We start from the raw sequence: 20,669 nt of genomic DNA, 5'->3' as shown, positions 1-20,669 counted from the left end.
GCTGGTGGGCGCAGGACCCACTTCAGTGAGGGGTTGACTTCCCAGGTGTGAAGGGGGAATGCTGTGTGGCTCGCTAAGCCCCTCCATGCTTTGGGGGCTCCAGGCTGTGGGCAGCAAGTAGCAGGTTGTCCCATGAGGATGCTGTGTGTTGGGGATGGGAGGCAGCTGCAGGGTGGAAGTAGGATGATGTTGTAGGGGGCCACTCTGGGGGGGTGGGACGGGAGGCAACTGCAAGTTGGAAGTAGGATGTTGTCCCAGGAGGCTGCTGTGTGTGGGGGAGGGAGGAGGCAACTGCAGGGTGGTGTGGTGGTCCCCGTGCCACTGATTTCAGGTTAAAATCGAATGTGGACCTCTTTTTACCATAGTTTTTAATTACTCCGCTAGTTTGTGTTGCTGTCTCTTGCTGTGAAGTCCACAGTCTGACGTCTCTGTGGTCCCCATGTTTCCCTCCTGCTCGTGTAACCCAATCCTGTGGGTCAGCTGTGAGGAAACCACTCTCCACTCCTCATCTGGAGTGGCCTCGAGCTGAGTGTACTGCTCTCCTTGTGGGCTAAAGTGTTCTTCTGTTACTGTTTTCTCTGTTTTTTGACTAAATTTAGCAGACTTGTGTATGGTGCAAACACTTTTAAGAAAGTCTTTTGCTTTTATGGAAAAAACACCTGCATTGCCTTAAAATGAACCTTTCCTGTGTCTCCATCCTTCCCCATAGATTGCTCTGTGTTAGAAACTCGGTTGTGTGTGTGCTTCATGGCCTCATTCCATCAAGCACTGTAACCTCTGATTGCAACAGTGACTGCACTCAAGGTAAAAAGCTTTGCAAATGTTGAAAAGAATGAACAAAAACAATATATTGTTCTCTTGTCATCCTGAAATGGCTACTCTTAATATTTTCATGTAGTTCTTTCAATTCTTTTTAAGTAAAGTTGCTTCTAACACAAGCAGTTTGATTATATTGATCAAATTATATTCAGGAAATAAGGAGAAAGTAAAAAGAATATCCAGTTTGGGGCAAAAAGGAAGACGACATAGAAAGAGGCTGTAAAACTCCCTGCAACTTGAAAAGCTGGGTTGTGGTGGTTGTGGTTTTGTTTTTACCGTGAGAGACCACAGGATTCTTCTTGGCACTGAAGGGCAATAAGATAATACCCTGTGTATGTGTGTTCTGGTGGCTGTATAAACCGAGCCACATGTCCACTTTCGAAGCAGAGTAAAGCATGAGGTTTGAGGTAGTGGTTTGGTAACTTTTGGAAAGTCTGTTTGTAGGACTGCACTCCAGAGATTAGGTCAGTCTGAGGTAGATTCAAATGATCTGTTCAGTCCTTGGGAGCTTTCTACACCGGGTGTACGCCTGTTCTGGATGTGGTGTAGAAGGAAGAGGACTGGGAGGGTTTCTTGCTTCCCGGTCATAGAAATGCCTGCAGTTTTCACTGTTTGTTTTCTCTCGGGAAGCTATTTCGGGAAGGAAGTGTCCGTTCCAAGGCTGCTGGTTGGCCTGTCGTCACCCTGGGGGTCTTGGTGTGGGTCACGGGTGCTGTGACTGCTCACGAGTGGAGCTCTGTCTCTCTCGCTGCCGCGCTGGTAGACAGCTGGTCACCAACAAAGTGTGTGTCCCAGTGGCCTTTGAGAAGAATTCTCTGCATCATTTTTATACAAGGTCCTTTTTCCTTTCAATGTCAACATCGTGTCTTCTAGCCAAGCGATATGTTCTTGCAGAAACAGGAAGTGTGGCCCAAGTGAGAAATGAGGGAATTGATCCATAACTGCTATCAGTTTTTATAGAGATGAGCCATTGTAATTTATACATAGACATGTTAAATCTGTAGAAGTGAGTCACGGTGCCAGACCCTCACAAATGCCGAATGTCTACGTGGGACCTCTCTTCTATCGGGTCCACATCACAAGAAGAAAAGTCGCTCAAATGCAGCACGGAGTGGACGTGAATCTCCAAAAACTCCATGAATCAGAGTGACTGCTTTCCCAATTGCCGGTCTCCCCATTTGAGGTTGTGAGATTCCCGTTCTGAAGCTCCTTCAATTTCCCAGCATCCACTTCACTCCTTCATGGAAATAACAGACTCACACTGATACCTTGTTCTCAGATTTTCTAATTAGAAAAAGCACATATTTCACAAGAATTGTCCAGCTAACTCACTCCTTAGCCTGGGGTAAGCCACATACCTCTTTTCTCTTTAAAATACTCACCTTTCAGAACTCTTGGTAAATTATTTAAGAATAGGAAGGTACCATGACTTTGGGCACAAGCAGTATTATGTATAATGTGCAAGTGAATGCCTTGAGAGCCATGGTTGCTAAAAACAAATTTTCTGAGAAGAGAAAAATGTAAGCAGTTCTTTACATGATCGTTAATTTTGTTTTGCCTAAATAACATCTTGTCTTTGTACAGGGATACAGGATGTTGCTGAGTATTTACGGGGGCGAGTGGGTCCGGCTGCCCCACTATGTGATCCTGAATATCGACAGGGGTGAGTGGGTCCTGCTGCCCCACTGTGTGTGACAAGCCCTTTGTTTCTGGCCCGGAAATGTGCCGGCTCCGTCAGTGCATTGGGCTGGTGTTGGCTCCCTTTGTTAGTTTGCATGCGAGGCAAAATCTCACGCCTTTCACTCTTGTTGACATACAGATGCCAAAGCTTTGAACAAATTCTTACTAAATCAAACCCAGAAATATGTAAAAGGGATAAGAATACCATGACCACTTAGAGTTTGTTCTCATGATCTGTAGTTTTGCATTGCACATTTGGCTCATCATTCAAAAATCAATGTAATTCACCACATTAACAAAAAATAAAGCAGAAAACCCATTGTATCCTCTCGGTAGACACTGGAAAACATCTGTTGAAATTTAATAGTCCTTATACGAATTTCCTGTCACATCAGGAACAGAAGGGAACTTTCTCCATTTGATAAAGGCCACTCCTGAAAAACAAGAGCTGACCCCCCTCCTCGGTGGTGGCAGCCGGGGAGCTCTGCCCACAGTCAGGGGTGTCGGGAGCATGGCCATTCTCCATGGTTCAGGTTCGCATGGTGCGCACTGGGGCCCTCGTCCGTGAAGTGAGTCAGGAAAACTAAAAGGCATAAAGACTTGGAAGCAGGGAGATGCTTGATGTACAGAAGACACAGGGCCTTATTTAGAACATTTTAGGAAATGTACAAACAACCAGAAATGGTGTGAATTTTGCAAGCATGCAAGATGGACTCCTTGCAACAGATGTATACCGATGCCCAGTGGCCCGTGAGGGGTGCTCACCAGGGAGTCATTGGGTAAGTACAACTTAAACCCACGAGGTTCCCCTTCACAAGAGTGGAGAAGGGAGGACAGTAGCAGGTGCTGGTGAAGATATGACAGACTGGATCTCAGACTGATGGAGACTTAAAATGGCACAGCCACTTCAGCACACTGTGGCAGTTTCTTTAAAATGTGTACACTTACCATATGGCCCAGCAGGTACGCTGTAGATGTTCACCAAGGAGAGCTGAAAATGTGTGTCCTTGTAAAAGAATGCACATTATCTGCAGAGTAAATTGTCATAGCCAAGAACTGGAAACAACATAAATGTCTCTCATCTGGAGAAACATGAGCAAATTCTGAGATATTCATACATTGTCCTAGTTCCCATCAGGAAAAACGTACAAAATACTGAAACCAAAACAGAGAATGGGGATGAGTTCCAGGAGCCTTGAACTGAGCAGAGAGTGAACACCACGCCGTGGAGTCCATGTGACAATGGAGAATCTATGCGAGTCTCGGGTGACGGAAGAGCGCCAAGAACACTCCTCGAGAATGAACAGTGGCTGTCTCTTGAGGGCTGGGATTGACTGGGAGGGGACTTGTGGAAACTTTGATGCAAAAGATTTGAGTAGGGTAATAGATTTCCATTTATCGAAATGCGCCAAGTGTACTCAAGATCTGAACATTTCACTGTGTATACTTTGTACTCCCTACCTTCCAAAAAAACAATGAAAAAATAATTACAAATGAGCACTGAACTGGATAGATTTTTCACAGTGGTATTAGATAGCAATTCTGAAAGCATTTCTTTATCTCCAGGCTTAAGCAAATAAGCTTAATAAATCAGTGAATATGTTGAGTGTTGCAGGAGGTAAAAGTATAAGCTGGTGGCTCCCGACAGATGTAGACAGGGATAGAAGTGCCTGTGGATGGGTGTGTGTGTTCTACTTGCCGGCAATGCCTAGCAGCACCCGGTGCCCACTCTTAGCTTCCAAACACCGTTCTTCACAAGAAGGAGCCCTGGTCTAAGGGCTGAGGATTCCGGTGTCAAATCTGGGACCAGTTGAGCAACAGAACAAACCATTGTAACTATGAATCATAACCCACCAAGCCAGACTCCGTGAGTACATATGGATATATGTAAATGAATGTTGAAAGACAAAATTATTTTTCAGTGAATATGGAAGATCTAATGATTTAGAAGGAATGACAGGAAATCAGTGGATGCTAAAACTAATAGTGAAGAATTCATGGAAAACAGAATATGCACATAGTGTCAGGGTGTCTCCTCCCAAATCTTAATTTCAATGCGAAAAGCAGCATCTTTGCTTTGGAGGCACTTAGGCACCACCTTCACTGAGTTGCCGATGTTAACATTGTCACATAGGACAGACTTCTGTGGTGTCCCTGCTAAAATGCATACTCTTGAGTCTAGTCCGGAAGATACCAAAATAAAGGACAAGCTGCAAAATAACTGACCTGTATTCTTTAACATTTCCAATTTCAGGAAACACAAAACCTGAGAAACTTGGATTCTGGACGGGTAAAAATCACATGGCAAATCAATTCATGATCCTGGATTGGATCGTAAAAGAGGAAGACAAAGTAAGAAAATTATGGAGACAGTTGACACCATTTGAAAGTGAACTTTGTATATGACAGTTAAATTTTCGGATCTTGAGGAAAATGAACGTGAGAGCATATCCTTGTGTTTAGGAAATACATTGAAACATTTCGGTATGGAAGGACATAGTATCTGAAATTTATTTTCATTTGACTTAGAAAATTTATGGCGGAGGGGGGAAAGTAGTGATGTAAGATAGGAGCAGTTGGGCCTAAGTTGAGCCTGGTAAGTTATGTGGGAATTCGCTAAGCTGGTGTTGCAGATTTTCTGTGTGTTTGAAATTACTTCCAAAAAGTTTAAAACGGAGAATATGCAAAACAAAAAGCGATTTGTGGAAGTGAGTGGACTGTCACCTCATTGATCCCTTCAGTTTTCGGCCATGAGCCAAGTCAGTCACATAGTGGTTTTTGACCTGGGAATTAGAAATAGTGGCCAGATGACCAGGCTCTTGATCTAGTTAGGGAGAGAAGTGTGCACAAAGGCTGACCAAGACCAAGCAGTGTGATGAGCTGCTTGTGGGCGTGATGCTGAGGGTCTGGGTCCTGTCTCAGGTGGCAGCTTGGGGGGTTTAAGCCAGAAATCCACCTACGATTCCCTTTCAGTGGGATCATTCTCGCAGCTTCAGAGAAAACTGCCCCAACCCGTCTTCACTCACGCTGGCCATTTTTGGTGGTGGTAGTTTTATTCTGCTAACACCATTCTCACTGACAGTTTAGGGCCTTTGAGCAGGTTTTTGCCTGTGTGTCGAAGATTCTCGTCTTGACAGCCGGTGTATTTCATTCCTGTTGTTCTGATTCTGTGTTGAGAGGGTTCTTCCCTGGCTTCACAGTTTGGAGTTGCTGCTGCATCTGTCTCTGCTTTAATTCTCTAGCCCATCTATCACTTGTCTCATCCCTTAAGAAGTGGCCTGCGTGAGATGCCATGAGACTGTCTGCCTTATCACCACTGCGACCCCAGCCCATAGGGACTTACAGAGAAGGCATTCAGTGAATGTGTGGAATTAATGTAATGGTTTAATAGCCACAAAATGTCTTAATGGTTGTTTTAGTCCATTTCCATGCTGCCGACAAAGACACACCCGAAACTGGGAAGAAAAAGATTTAGTTGGCCTTGCAGTTCCGCATGTCTGGGGAGGCCTCAGAATCATGGTGGGAGGCGAAAGGCACTTCTTACATGTCAGCAGCAAGAGAAAACGAGGTAGAAGCAAAAGCGGAAACTCCGATAAGCCATCAGATCTCATGAGACTTATTCACTATCACCAGAATAGAACAGGAAAGACGCGCCCCAATGATTCAGTTACGTGTCCCTAAGTCCCTCCCACAACACATGGGGATTCTGGGATGTAGAATTCAAGTTGAGATTTGCGTGGAGACACAGCCAAACCATATTCATAGCCAACCCAGTCCTGGCCCATGGCTGGTGTTGAGCTGAGCTGCGACCGTGGCTGTGTGAGTTGGGGTGCGAGGCGTGCACACGCCTCTCAGCGGTACAGTGAAAGGATTTGGAGGCTCAAACGTGTGACCTACAAAGAATCTCCAAAGATTAAGGTGCATTCACATTAAAAAGAAAAATCTCAGTGCAGTTTATAGCCAGTGTTTGCTTGCAGATATGGATTCTACAGTAATAAAATGAATAATTAAAAGTCTGTGAATAAATTTTAATGCCTTATTGGAACTGTAAACACTGATTTTCTTTCCTCACCCACCCATCTGTTGGTGAGTTTCAGAAGGTGGATGAACCGTGCTGCGGGGACAGAGAGGAGGGTGCAGCTTGGCCTCTGGGACCTCATTTGAGCACTGAGTGACTGAGCTCTCTCCATTTCAGACGTCCACACGGAAGCTGTCCAGGCGGCTCTGGCCAGACACAAAGAGCGGAAGATGGCAGTGCCTGTGCCTTCCAAACGCAGGTCCCTGGTCGTGCAGACCTCCATGGACGCCTACACCCCTCCAGGTAAGGGACACGCTCCCCGACGCTGCCTCTTGAACATGCTGGGCACCTCAGAATTGACCGCTAGCCCAGCAGTTGGGTTTTTGCCTTCAAAATCATGGTGCAGAAATGCAGATTTTGTGAACCAGAAGTCCAAAAACAGTGTATGAAAAGTAACACTGTGTATCTGTATAAATACACACTTTTAACTTTTCATCAAGATTCACACATATGATACATACCAGTAAAATCTCACACAGTTTTGTTCATTTAATTCTTCGTAGTGAAAAGGGAAGAGTTTGTAACACTCTGAGTGGAATTGGACTTTTCTTCTGATTAGGCTGTGGCATGCATATTCTCAAATCTTCAGATAAGTGTGCTATATTGTTGGATTGTTTTAGAACAAGCGAATTGGACAGTTTAGGCTGCTACCCGAATCAGCTCATAAACTTTGCCTGCAAGGTGCTAGCTAGTATTTTAGTTCCTGCAGGCCATAAGGTCTCTCACAACCACTGAACTCTGCCCTCAGCCATGGGTGATAGCAAATGCGTATGACTGTGTACCAATAAAACTTTATTTACAAGAACAACGGACCAGATTTGGTGCACAGACCTGCCAACCCCTGATCTAAATTACTGAAGGTAATAGCCAATTTATATTTCTGCTATATAATACTGCTTTTCTTTAATCTTGAATTTTACATAACTACCCCAATTCTCTATTTTCTCTGCCCAAATAATTATAAACTACATTTCATGATCTTCACGCCCAAGTAAAGCAGAAAGTTTAGTTATCCAGATACTTGCTAGAGACAGATTGAACCTACGCTATTTGGTGTTTAGTTTCTGTGATTTTGATTCCAACATTATTCATGTCGTTGTTGCAAGCTTGTCTTCTCAAAGGACCTGAATAACCTTCCATCCCACGTTGAAGCTACATATCACTTTAAATGACACCGTATTTTTGCTCCAATACCAAAGAAACTTAAGGTACAATACGAATAGTTGAAAATGTACAACATTTTGGGGAGTATTTTTACTTCTGAAGTTTAGCTTAGTCTTGGCAAGCAGTGAGACAGAAGGACGTGCTTCAGATCAGAGCTGAGGTCAAGCGTATGTCCACATTACTGCAGGCAGCTCCTGAGTTTCACCTTTACGTGAAGGTACTGGAATTTAAAGGACAGAACTTAAAGAGTGCATCATTTTGGGTTTTCGTTGCTTTTTGTTTTGAGACAAGGTCTTGCTCTGTCACCAAGGTTGGAATTCAGCATCATGATGGCAGCTCTTGGCTCACTGCAGCTGTGACCACCTGGGCTCACGCAGTCCTCCCACTTCAACCTCAAGCAGCTGGGATCACAGGTGCTCGCCACCACACCCAGCTAATTTTTAAGTGTTTGTAGAGACAGGGTGTTCCTATGTTGTTTCTGTTTTTCATTGACACATAACGTGTTCTTCTTCTAAAGAACGCAGTGCCAGCAGGCAAGGGAGTGAATGCTGTGCTAGCAAGTTGTTGGCAAGGGAGCCCTTTCTGCCAACGTGCTTCCTGGGGCTCCTCCCTTTCCTTATTTTAATATTAAGCCACATCACATAATTAAGGGCTGGGCACGATAGCTCATGCCTATAACTGCAGTAATTTGGGAACCCAGGGCAGGTGTATGGCTTGAGCCCAAGGGTTCAAGGCCAGCCTGGACAACATGGTAAAATGTACAGAAATGCCTTTTGTACATCTTGTCTTCACCAAAAGTACAAAAAATTAGCTGAGCCTGGTGGTGTGCACCTCTAGTCCCAGCTACTTGGGAGGCTGAGGTGGGAGAATGACTTGAGCCCGGGAGGCAGAGGTTGCTGTCAGCTGAGATGGCACCACTGCACTCCAGCCGGGCCAACAGAGCAAGACCCCCATCTCAATTAGAAAAAAATAACGATAATAAATGCAGACTCTTTAAAAATGATTAGGCCAGGCATGGTGGCTCATGCCTCTAACCTCAGCAGTTTGGGAAGCCAAGGCAGGCAGATTGCTTGAGTTCCCAGCATTTGAGACTAGCCTGGGCAACATTCCAAAGCCCATTCCTACAAAAAATACAGAAATCAGCCAGGAATGGTGTTGTGTGCCTGTGGTCCCAGCTGCTCGGGAGGCTGGAGTGGGAGGATCAGGCTGCAGTGAGCCATGATCGTGCCACTGCACTCAAGCCTGGACAACAGAGCAAGACCCTATCTCAAAAAATAACATGCTCAATCCTGTTTGTTTAGTTAATGGTTATAATTTGCCAAAACTTATGGTAAAATAATTGTATTTGTATGTGTTCTTTGTGTAACTAACAACATGGACGTAAAAGGATAACCCACTTGAAATATTTTAAACCAACTTTTTGGCACTAACCAGTATGTAAGGCAACGGACATTTTTCTTGACCACTTTCTATAAGAGAAATGACTTTGAAATGGAAGAAACAGTGCGGTTATTTGCTTATTTCACTTATTGAATCCAACCGCTGAGAAATGTTACTCGGTCATGTGTGATGAATAACCTCCTTGTACAGATGTCTGCAAAATATAAAAGAATATTATTTGAAATGTTATTTTTGTGAAATATTTGGATTTGACCAACAGTTTTATGTAAGCCATAAAGCATCCTTTGTAAATTTTCATCAGGAGTTCTCTTGATATATCATATGGGGCAGTTTTGTAAAATCGTAAATGTCAATATCATAAAATTTTTTTACTCCCAGCCTATTTTGTGCTTAGCGACAGTTTGCATGTTTATTACCGTACTTATTGATCCAAATCTTAGCTGCATTTTCTTACCTATTTTTCTTGGTTGTTGGTAACAGTGGTTAGATCTTACTCAGTTTCATTGCCCTTCAGAGAATGTTCTTGAAGTTTATCTTCATGAAATGACTGGCTGCTGACCTGGATCCTAGTTTCTGGAGAAACTCTCATTAGGATTGTCGCAACGCTAATATTCTATGGGTGAAACTTTAGTTTCCAAATGTAAAGATAAAAGAATAATTTGCCAAAACTACTTCTAGCCATGATGAGAGAACAGGGACCCAAATCACACATCTGCCATAAACAACTGTAAAACTGCACAAAACGAATGAGGTGGCTGTTTTTAGTCTGTGACCACAGCTGTACCAGCCAGAACCTGAGGGCGAGGGCAGGAGAATGAATAAGATGCACCCACAGTACACTTCCCCTCTGGAAAACACCTGCAGACCGTGGTGCCGAGAGTTCAGGTGTGGGCAGAGCATGGCCATCCTACCACGTCCAGAAGGCGGAGCTCGGAGAGAGCTCAGGTGTGAGCGGAGTATGGCCACCCTAACACGTCCAGGAGGGGGAGATCAGAGAGAGATCGGGTGTGGGTGGAGCATGGCCATCTTACCACATCCAGGAGGGGGAGATCGGAGTGGGTGCAGGATGGGAGCTCTCCACAGATTCACACCAACAGCGAATCCAACCAAGCCTGCCCATGTCACGATGACCCAGCCGTGCCTGTGCTAACTGCTAAAACAAGAGCTGGAAAGCTTTAGAGGAAGGTTAGGGATCCTGAGTGTGCTCAACAAGTTACCCACGATGTGTAATATTCAGCAAATAATCACTGCATACACAGAGAAACAGGAGGTAGAATCTGTGGTCAAGAAAAAGGCAGTAAAAAGTGCACACACATGCAGGATGGTCTCTGTCACTCACCACACGCGGCGGCTGAGCGCATGAAGTGCGCCCGGTCTGAACTGGATTTGCTGCGTGAAAGACATGCCAGTTAATATAAAAAACAGAAAATATTGTATTTTTTTTTTTTTGAGATGGAGTCTAGCTCTGTTGCCCAGGCTAGAGTGCAGTGGCGTGATCTCGGCTCACTGCAATCTCCGCCTCCCGGGTTCATGCCATTCTCCTGCCTCGGCCTCCCAAGTTGCTGCCCGCTGCCACTCCTGGCTAACTTTTTGTACTTTTAGTAGAGACGGGGTTTCACCGTGTTAGCCAGGATGGTCTCGATCTCCTGATCTCGTGATCCACCCGCCTCGGCCTCCCAAAGTGCTGGGATTACAGACTTGAGCCACCGCATCTGGCCTATTTGTATTTCTTATTGCAAGTATGGTATGAGCATTTTGAGTTAAAAATATACTAGTAAAATTAATTGTACCTGTTTATATATTTATATGAGGCTACAAGGAAGGTTTCAAGTTCTATAACAGGACTCTCATAATTCTGTTGGAAAGTGCCCGTCTAGATGTCTGATACAGCAGAAGACCGAGTTTTTAAATCTACAATTATAAATATTTAGGGAATCAAATTACAATGTGTCAAAGAATGAAAATATTTTAATTCTTGAGCCAGAGGAAGGGAAGACACTTTTCACTATAATGGAGTTGGGGAATTTCAGGTTCCATACACGATAATCTTGAGAATTGTCACTCCCTCCTCACAGGTAAAAAGCTGAGCAAACTGAAAAATCAGCAGCTCTTCTTAAACCTGCAAGAGACCTGAGGTCACAGGCAAGCCACTGTCCGTAGCGGTAAAGCAGAGAATCACCATACACTGGAGCACAATGCTCCAAGGAACCCACACTGGGATTGGAAAACCTGAACTGGAATTGACAAATTGCTGCAGTGAGGTGTGGCCACGTCTGAGAGTTAAAACCTCCAGGAGGCCTGTGCATATGGGTCTCATGCTTTTGTGAGTTGTATCATCAGAAGCTCAACCAGGTTCTCGAAGTAAACATCACAGAAAAATCCCCTCATACTTACTACAGGGGAAAGAGAATAGGAATCATTTTTCAATATGTAGGTGCACTCTTCACTAGGTCTACCTTCCAGAGAAGCTAGTTAGCTAGAGACTAACCTGGTGGGATTTTATCAGAGCCTTCTGACCTGGGGGAAAGGGAAATACCCAACTCCAATCTCCAGAACTGAAAAAGCAAAAAAGAACAGAGTATCCAAGCACGATGGGACTTCCACAGAGGCATAAAATATGCATAACGGTAATACAAGGGGGAAGAAAGAGGAACAGAAGAAATATTTGTAACAGTCATAGCTGAATTTCCTCAGATTAATGCCAGACACCAAACCATAGATCCAGGAAGCTCAAGAAACACCAAGAAGGATAAATGTGAAAACGACGACGACAAAAACAAAACAAAAATAAACTCTATTTGGGCATAAAATATTCAAACTATGGCGAATCAAAGATTAAAAAGCAAAGAAACCAGAGTAATCTCCTTCCCTATGGTGGATCAAAGACAAGAATGATTTTCAACTTCCCCTCAAAAACCATGAAAGCAAGAAGTGGAGTGAAGTATTTAAACTTTTGAGAGGAAAAAAATTCCATTAACCTAGAAGTCTATACTCTCTGAAATTATCTTTCAAAAGTGAAGAAATAAAAGACCTTCTCGGACAAAAATTGAAAAATTTGTCACCGGTAGACCTGCCCTGCAAAAAATGTTCAAAGTTCTTTAGAGAAAATAGTAGAGGTCAGTAACTCAGATGTGCACAAAGAAAGGAAGAGCACAGTCTGTTTACAGGGCTCACAGCTGTCATCCTAACACTCTGGGAGGCAAAGATGGGAGTACAGCTGGAGGCCGCTTAGTTGAGACTGGCCTGGGCAATGTAGTGAGACTCTGTCTCATTAAAAAAGCCAAACGTGGTGGCCAACACCTATAGTGCCAGCTACTTTGAGAGGCTGAGACGGGTCACTTCTTGAGCCCAGGATCCCGTTCAAGGCTGCGGTGAGCTATAATGATGCTGCTCCAGTCCAGCCTGGGCAACAGAGAAAGAACTTGTCTGTTTAAAAAAATAAATAGAAAAACAAAAACCATTAAAAAAGAAATAGTGAAGGTAGAAGGAAATCTTTCATTTTTCTTAATAGATCTAACTTAACAGTTCATTCATATAGCGACAGTAAATATACTGTATTATATGCTTATGTATATGTCATATACACACACTTAAATATAAGTGAAATGAATGAGAGCAGTGATACCCAAGGGATGGGAGAGAGCAATTAGGAATTAGGATTATTTTGTTATTATAGTGTGCTTGCATTATCAAGAAACCAGTGTAGTGTCGTTTGAAAGTGGACTTGGGTTACTTGTAAATTTATATTGCAAATTCCAAGGCAGCCACTTTAAAAAAAAAAAAAAAAAAAAGAGTAACTGATATGCTAAGAAAGGAAAGAAAATAAATCATAGAATATGCTCAATTAAGACCACAAGGAAAAAAAAAAGTGAAAGACAAAAACAAAGAACAAGGGCAACAAATAGAAAATAGTAACAAATACGGTAGATGTTAATTCAACTGTATATTATTACTTTCAATGTCAGTCCAAATGCACCGAACTATATATTATCTATAAGAAATCCACTTTAGATATAAAGACATACATATAGATCAACAGTAAAGGGATGGAAAAAGATATAAATGTTAACACTAATTTTTTGGTGTGCAATGGCCTGATCTCATCTCACTGCAACCTCTGCCTTCCAGGTTCAAGTGATTCTCCCTCAGCCTCCCGAGTAGCTGGGATTACAGGCATTTGTCGTCATGCCCGGGTAATTTATTATTATTATTATTTTTTTTTTTTTAAAATTTATTTATTATTATTATACTTTAAGTTCTAGGGTACATGTGCATAACGTGCAGGTTTGTTACATATGTATACTTGTGCCATGTTGCTGTGCTGCACCCATCAACTCGTCATTTACATCAGGTATAACTCCCAATGCAATCCCTCCCCCCTCCCCCCTCCCCCCTCCCCATGATAGGCCCCAGTGTGTGATGTTCCCCTTCCTGAATCCAAGTGATCTCATTGTTCAGTTCCCACCTATGAGTGAGAACATGCGGTGTTTGGTTTTCTGTTCTTGTGATAGTTTGCTAAGAATGATGGATTCCAGCTGCATCCAAGTCCCTACAAAGGACTCAAACTCATCCTTTTTGATGGCTGCATAGTATTCCATGGTGTATATGTGCCACATTTTCTTAATCCAATCTGTCACTGATGGACATTTGGGTTGATTCCAAGTCTTTGCTATTGTGAATAGTGCTGCAATAAACATACGTGTGCATGTGTCTTTATAGCAGCATAATTTATAATCCTTTGGGTATATACCCAGTAATGGGATGGCTGGGTCATATGGTACATCTAGTTCTAGATCCTTGAGGAATCGCCATACTGTTTTCCATAATGGTTGAACTAGTTTACAATCCCACCAACAGTGTAAAAGTGTTCCTATTTCTCCACATCCTCTCCAGCACCTGTTGTTTCCTGACTTTTTAATGATCGCCATTCTAACTGGTGTGAGATGGTATCTCATTGTGGTTTTGATTTGCATTTCTCTGATGGCCAGTGATGATGAGCATTTTTTCATGTGTCTGTTGGCTGTATGAATGTCTTCTTTTGAGAAATGTCTGCTCATATCCTTTGCCCACTTTTTGATGGGGTTGTTTGTTTTTTTCTTGTAAATTTGTTTGAGTTCTTTGTAGGTTCTGGATATTAGCCCTTTGTCAGATGAGTAGATTGCAAAAATTTTCTCCCATTCTGTAGGTTGCCTGTTCACTCTGATGGTAGTTTCTTTTGCTGTGCAGAAGCTGTTTAGTTTAATGAGATCCCATTTGTCAATTTTGGCTTTTGCTGCCGTTGCTTTTGGTGTTTTAGACATGAAGTCTTTGCCCATGCCTATGTCCTGAATGGTACTACCTAGGTTTTCCTCTAGGATTTTTATGGTATTAGGTCTAACATTTAAGTCTCTAATCCATCTTGAATTAATTTTCGTATAAGGAGTAAGGAAAGGATCCAGTTTCAGCTTTCTACTTATGGCTAGCCAATTTTCCCAGCACCATTTATTAAATAGGGAATCCTTTCCCCATTTCTTGTTTCTCTCAGGTTTGTCAAAGATCAGATGGCTGTAGATGTGTGGTATTATTTCTGAGGACTCTGTTCTGTTCCATTGGTCTATATCTCTGTTTTGGTACCAGTACCATGCTGTTTTGGTTACTGTAGCCTTGTAGTATAGTTTGAAGTCAAGTAGCGTGATGCCTCCAGCTTTGTTCTTTTGACTTAGGATTGTCTTGGAGATGTGGGCTCTTTTTTGGTTCCATATGAACTTTAAAGCAGTTTTTTCCAATTCTGTGAAGAAACTCATTGGTAGCTTGATGGGGATGGCATTGAATCTATAAATTACCTTGGGCAGTATGGCCATTTTCACGCTATTGATTCTTCCTATCCATGAGCATGGTATGTTCTTCCATTTGTTTGTGTCCTCTTTTATTTCACTGAGCAGTGGTTTGTAGTTCTCCTTGAAGAGGTCCTTTACATCCTTTGTAAGTTGGATTCCTAGGTATTTGATTCTCTTTGAAGCAATTGTGAATGGAAGTTCATTCCTGATTTGGCTCTCTGTTTGTCTGTTACTGGTGTATAAGAATGCTTGTGATTTTTGCACATTAATTTTGTATCCTGAGACTTTGCTGAAGTTGCTTATCAGCTTAAGGAGATTTTGGGCTGAGACAATGGGGTTTTCTAAATATACAATCATGTCATCTGCAAACAGGGACAATTTGACTTCTTCTTTTCCTAACTGAATACCCTTGATTTCTTTCTCTTGCCTGATTGCCCTAGCCAGAACTTCCAACACTATGTTGAAAAGGAGTGGTGAGAGAGGGCATCCCTGTCTTGTGCCAGTTTTCAAAGGGAATTTTTCCAGTTTTTGCCCATTCAGTATGATATTGGCTGTGGGTTTGTCATAAATAGCTCTTATTATTTTGAAGTACGTTCCATCAATACCGAATTTATTGAGCGTTTTTAGCATGAAGGGCTGTTGAATTTTGTCAAAAGCCTTTTCTGCATCAATTGAGATAATCATGTGGTTCTTGTCTTTGGTTCTGTTTATATGCTGGATTATGTTTATTGATTTGCGAATGTTGAACCAGCCTTGTATCCCAGGGATGAAGCCCACTTGATCATGGTGGATAAGCTTTTTGATGTGTTGCTGAATCCGGTTTGCCAGTATTTTATTGAGGATTTTTGCATTGATGTTCATCAGGGATATTGGTCTAAAATTCTCTTTTTTTGTTGTGTCTGTGCCAGGCTTTGGTATCAGGATGATGTTGGCCTCATAAAATGAGTTAGGGAGGATTCCCTCTTTTTCTATTGATTGGAATAGTTTCAGAAGGAATGGTACCAACTCCTCCTTGTACCTCTGGTAGAATTCAGCTGTGAATCCATCTGGTCCTCGACTTTTTTTGGTTGGTAGGCTATTAATTGTTGCCTCAATTTCAGAGCCTGCTATTGGTCTATTCAGGGATTCAACTTCTTCCTGGTTTAGTCTTGGAAGAGTGTAAGTGTCCAGGAAATTATCCATTTCTTCTAGATTTTCCAGTTTATTTTTGTAGAGGTGTTTATAGTATTCTCTGATGGTAGTTTGTATTTCTGTGGGGTCGGTGGTGATATCCCCTTTATCATTTTTAATTGCGTCGATTTGATTCTTCTCTTTTTTCTTCTTTATTAGTCTGGCTAGTGGTCTGTCAATTTTGTTGATCTTTTCAAAAAACCAACTCCTGGATTCATTGATTTTTTGGAGGGTTTTTTGTGTCTCTATCTCCTTCAGTTCTGCTCTGATCTTAGTTATTTCTTGCCTTCTGCTAGCTTTCGAATGTGTTTGCTCTTGCTTCTCTAGTTCTTTTAATTGCGATGTTAGAGTGTCAATTTTAGATCTTTCCTGCTTTCTCTTGTGGGCATTTAGTGCTATAAATTTCCCTCTACACACTACTTTAAATGTGTCTCAGAGATTCTGGTATGTTGTATCTTTGTTCTCATTGGTTTCAAAGAACATCTTTATTTCTGCCTTCATTTCGTTATGTACCCAGTAGTCATTCAGGAGCAGGTTGTTCAGTTTCCATGTGGTTGAGCGGTTTTGATTGAGTTTCTTAGTCCTGAGTTCTAGTTTGATTGCACTGTGGTCTGAGAGACAGTTTGTTATAATTTCTGTTCTTGTACATTTGCTGAGGAGTGCTTTACTTCCAATTACGTGGTCAATTTTGGAGTAAGTATGATGTGGTGCTGAGAAGAATGTATATTCTGTTGATTTGGGGTGGAGAGTTCTATAGATGTCTATTAGGTCTGCTTGCTGCAGAGATGAGTTCAATTCCTGGATATCCTTGTTAACTTTCTGTCTCGTTGATCTGTCTAATGTTGACAGTGGAGTGTTGAAGTCTCCCATTATTATTGTATGGGAGTCTAAGTCTCTTTGTAAGTCTCTAAGGACTTGCTTTATGAATCTGGGTGCTCCTGTATTGGGTGCATATATATCTAGGATAGTTAGCTCTTCCTGTTGAATTGATCCCTTTACTATTATGTAATGGCCTTCTTTGTCTCTTTTGATCTTTGATGGTTTAAAGTCTGTTTTATCAGAGACTAGTATTGCAACCCCTGCTTTTTTTTGTTCTCCATTTGCTTGGTAAATCTTCCTCCATCCCTTTATTTTGAGCCTATGTATGTCTCTGCGTGTGAGATGGGTCTCCTGAATACAGCAGACTGATGGGTCTTGACTCTTTATCCAGTTTGCCAGTCTGTGTCTTTTAATTGGAGCATTTAGTCCATTTACATTTAAGGTTAAGATTGTTATGTGTGAACTTGATCCTGCCATTATGATATTAACTGGTTATTTTGCTCGTTAGTTGATGCAGTTTCTTCCTAGCCTCGATGGTCTTTACATTTTGGCATGTTTTTGCAATGGCTGGTACCGGTTGTTCCTTTCCATGTTGAGTGCTTCCTTCAGGGTCTCTTGTAAGGCAGGCCTAGTGGTGACAAAATCTCTAAGCATTTGCTTATCTGTAAAGGATTTTATTTCTCCTTCACTTATGAAACTTAGTTTGGCTGGATATGAAATTATGGGTTTAAAATTCTTAAGGAATGTTGAATATTGGCCCCCACTCTCTTCTGGCTTGTAGAGTTTCTGCTGAGAGATCTGCTGTTAGTCTGATGGGCTTCCCTTTGTGGGTAACCCGACCTTTCTCTCTGGCTGCCCTTAAGATTTTTTCCTTCATTTCAACTTTGGTGAATCTGGCAATTATGTGTCTTGGAGTTGCTCTTCTCGAGGAGTATCTTTGTGGCGTTCTCTGTATTTCCTGGATTTGAATGTTGGCCTGCCCTACTAGGTTGGGGAAGTTCTCCTGGATGATATCCTGAAGAGTGTTTTCCAACTTGGTTCCATTTTCCCCCTCACTTTCAGGCACCCCAATCAGACGTAGATTTGGTCTTTTTACATAATCCCATACTTCTTGCAGGCTTTGTTCATTTCTTTCTTCTTTTTTCTTTTGGTTTCTCTTCTCGCTTCATTTCATTCATTTGATCCTCAGTCACTGATACTCTTTCTTCCAGTTGATCGAGTCGGTTACTGAAGCTTGTGCATTTGTCACGTATTTCTCGTGTCATGGTTTTCATCTCTTTCATTTCGTTTAGGACCTTCTCTGCATTAATTACTCTAGCCATCAATTCTTCCACTTTTTTTTAAGATTTTTAGTTTCTTTGCGCTGGGTACGTAATTCCTCCTTTAGCTCTGAGAAATTTGATGGACTGAAGCCTTCTTCTCTCATCTCGTCAAAGTCATTCTCCATCCAGCTTTGATCCGTTGCTGGCGATGAGCTGCGCTCCTTTGCCGGGGGAGATGCGCTCTTATTTTTTGAATTTCCAGCTTTTCTGCCCTGCTTTTTCCCCATCTTTGTGGTTTTATCTGCCTCTGGTCTTTGATGATGGTGACGTACTGATGGGGTTTTGGTGTAGGTGTCCTTCTTGTTTGATAGTTTTCCTTCTAACAGTCAGGACCCTCAGCTGTAGGTCTGTTGGAGATTGCTTGAGGTCCACTCCACACCCTGTTTGCCTGGGTATCAGCAGCAGAGGCTGCAGAAGATAGAATATTTCTGAACAGCGAGTGTACCTGTCTGATTCTTGCTTTGGAAGCTTCCTCTCAGGGGTGTACTCCTCTCTGTGAGGTGTGGGGTGTCAGACTGCCCCTAGTGGGGGATGTCTCCCAGTTAGGCTACTCAGGGGTCAGGGACCCACTTGAGCAGGGAGTCTGTCCCTTCTCAGATCTCAACCTCCGTGTTGGGAGATCCACTGCTCTCTTCAAAGCTGTCAGACAGAGTCGTTTGCGTCTGCAGAGGTGTCTGCTGCGTTTGTTTAGTTTACTGTGCCCTGTCCCCAGAGGTGGAGTCTACAGAGACAGGCAGGTTTCCTTGAGCTGCTGTGAGCTCCACCCAGTTTGAGCTTCCCAGCAGCTTTGTTTACCTACTTAAGCCTCAGCAATGGCGGGCGCCCCTCCCCCAGCCTCGCTGCTGCCTTGCCGGTAGATCACAGACTGCTGCGCTAGCAATGAGGGAAGCTCCGTGGGTGTGGGACCCTCCCGGCCAGGTGTGGGATATGATCTCCTGGTGTGCCTGTTTGCTTAAAGCGCAGTATTGGGGTGGGAGTTACCCGATTTTCCAGGTGTTGTGTGTCTCAGTTCCCCTGGCTAGGAAAAGGGACTCCCTTCCCCCTTGCGCTTCCCAGGTGAGGCAATGCCTCGCCCTGCTTCAGCTCTCGCTGGTCGGGCTGCAGCAGCTGACCAGCACCGATCGTCCGGCACTCCCCAGTGAGATGAACCCAGTACCTCAGTTGAAAATGCAGAAATCACCGGTCTTCTGTGTCGCTTGCGCTGGGAGTTCCATGGAGACTGGAGCTGCTCCTATTTGGCCATCTTGCTCCGCCCCCTCAATTTATTATTTTTTTCTATTTTTGTACAGATGGGATTTCACCGTGTTGGCCAGGCTGGTCTTGAACTCCTGATCCATTCTGCCTTGCCCTTCTAAAGTGCTGGGATTACAGGCATGAGCCACCGTACCCGGCCAACACTCATTTTGAAAAATGAAAGTGGTGATATTAATTTCAGACAGAGTTGGCTTTACATCAAGGAAAGTTACCAGAGATGAGTATTACGTAATAAAGAGGTCAATTCTCCAAGAAGATGTAACAATCCTTAAATGCACTTTTGCTAACAAAGCATCAGAATTCCAAAGCAAAAACTGATAAACTTCAAGGAGAAATAATTAACTCACTATTATAGTTGGAGACGTTAACACCCCTTTATCAGAAATGGACCAATTAAGTAGCCAGAAAATCAGTAAGGACAAAATTGAAATCGGCATCCTCAGTCAACTGTATATAACTGACGTTTATAGACTATTTCCTCCAACAACAACAGAATACAGAACATTCACCAAGACATACCATATTGTGGTCCATAAAACACACCTTAACACATTTAAAAGAATAGGAATCAAACAAGTATGTTCTCAACCACAGTAAAGTAGAAATCAGTATTGGACGACTGGAAAATATATTAGGATATTAAACAGTACACTTATACATAATACATTGTTCAAGGAAGAAACCTGAAGATTTCTTTGAATTTTTGAAGTAAATGAAAATGAAAACTTGTTAAAATTTGTGAGCTGCAGTGACAGTAATGTTTATAGGGAAATTTGTAGATTTAAATGCATACATTAAAAAAAATAAGATCTAAAATCAATCAGCTTCCACCTTCGAAAACTAGAAGAAGAACATCAAATTAAATTCTAAGCAGGCGACAAATAATGAAAGAGCAGAAATCAATACGTTGAAAACAGAATATCAGTAGAGAAAAATCAATGAAACAAAAAGCTGGTTCTTTGAGAGAAAATCTATAAGCCTCTAAAAAGAAAAAGAAATACAGCAGATAAATTTCCAATATCAGAAATGAAATAAGGGACATAACTACAGATCCCATGGACATTAAAAGGATAATAAAAATTATGAATAACTTTATGGCCACAAATTTGATAACGTGGATGAAATGAACCAATTTCTTTAAAGACA

The 20,669-nt window shown here is 42.4% G+C and overlaps 1 protein-coding gene across 8 annotated transcripts in view; it reads left to right on the top strand.

Moving 5' to 3' along the window:
* LOC139361168 (disco-interacting protein 2 homolog C-like) overlaps positions 1 to 20,669 on the top strand; it is a 194,068-nt gene that overhangs the window by 135,301 nt on the left and 38,098 nt on the right. For 4 of the 8 annotated variants that reach the window (XR_011618723.1, XR_011618721.1, XR_011618722.1 and 1 more), the window contains exons 2-3: positions 6,695 to 6,820; positions 13,271 to 13,335. The exons of 1 other annotated variant lie outside the window; for it this stretch is intronic. Coding sequence is in view for 3 of the 7 variants with exons in the window: in XM_071089648.1 (XP_070945749.1) it covers positions 2,413 to 2,482; positions 4,754 to 4,851; positions 6,695 to 6,820; positions 13,271 to 13,303 (327 nt within the window). In the remaining 4 variants the exon portion in view is untranslated. Of the gene's footprint in view, positions 1 to 247; positions 2,483 to 4,753; positions 4,852 to 6,694; positions 6,821 to 11,217; positions 12,359 to 13,270; positions 13,336 to 19,558; positions 20,300 to 20,669 lie in introns of those variants that run through there. 3 more of the 8 variants (XM_071089648.1, XM_071089649.1, XM_071089650.1) reach the window with 3 other exon arrangements.

Source organism: Macaca nemestrina (assembly GCF_043159975.1).
Source record: "Macaca nemestrina isolate mMacNem1 chromosome 14 unlocalized genomic scaffold, mMacNem.hap1 SUPER_14_unloc_1, whole genome shotgun sequence".
In the NCBI taxonomy this organism is placed as follows: domain Eukaryota; kingdom Metazoa; phylum Chordata; class Mammalia; order Primates; family Cercopithecidae; genus Macaca; species Macaca nemestrina.
Note: the sequence above shows the minus strand (reverse complement) of the source record. Positions and strands in the feature narration are given on the sequence as shown.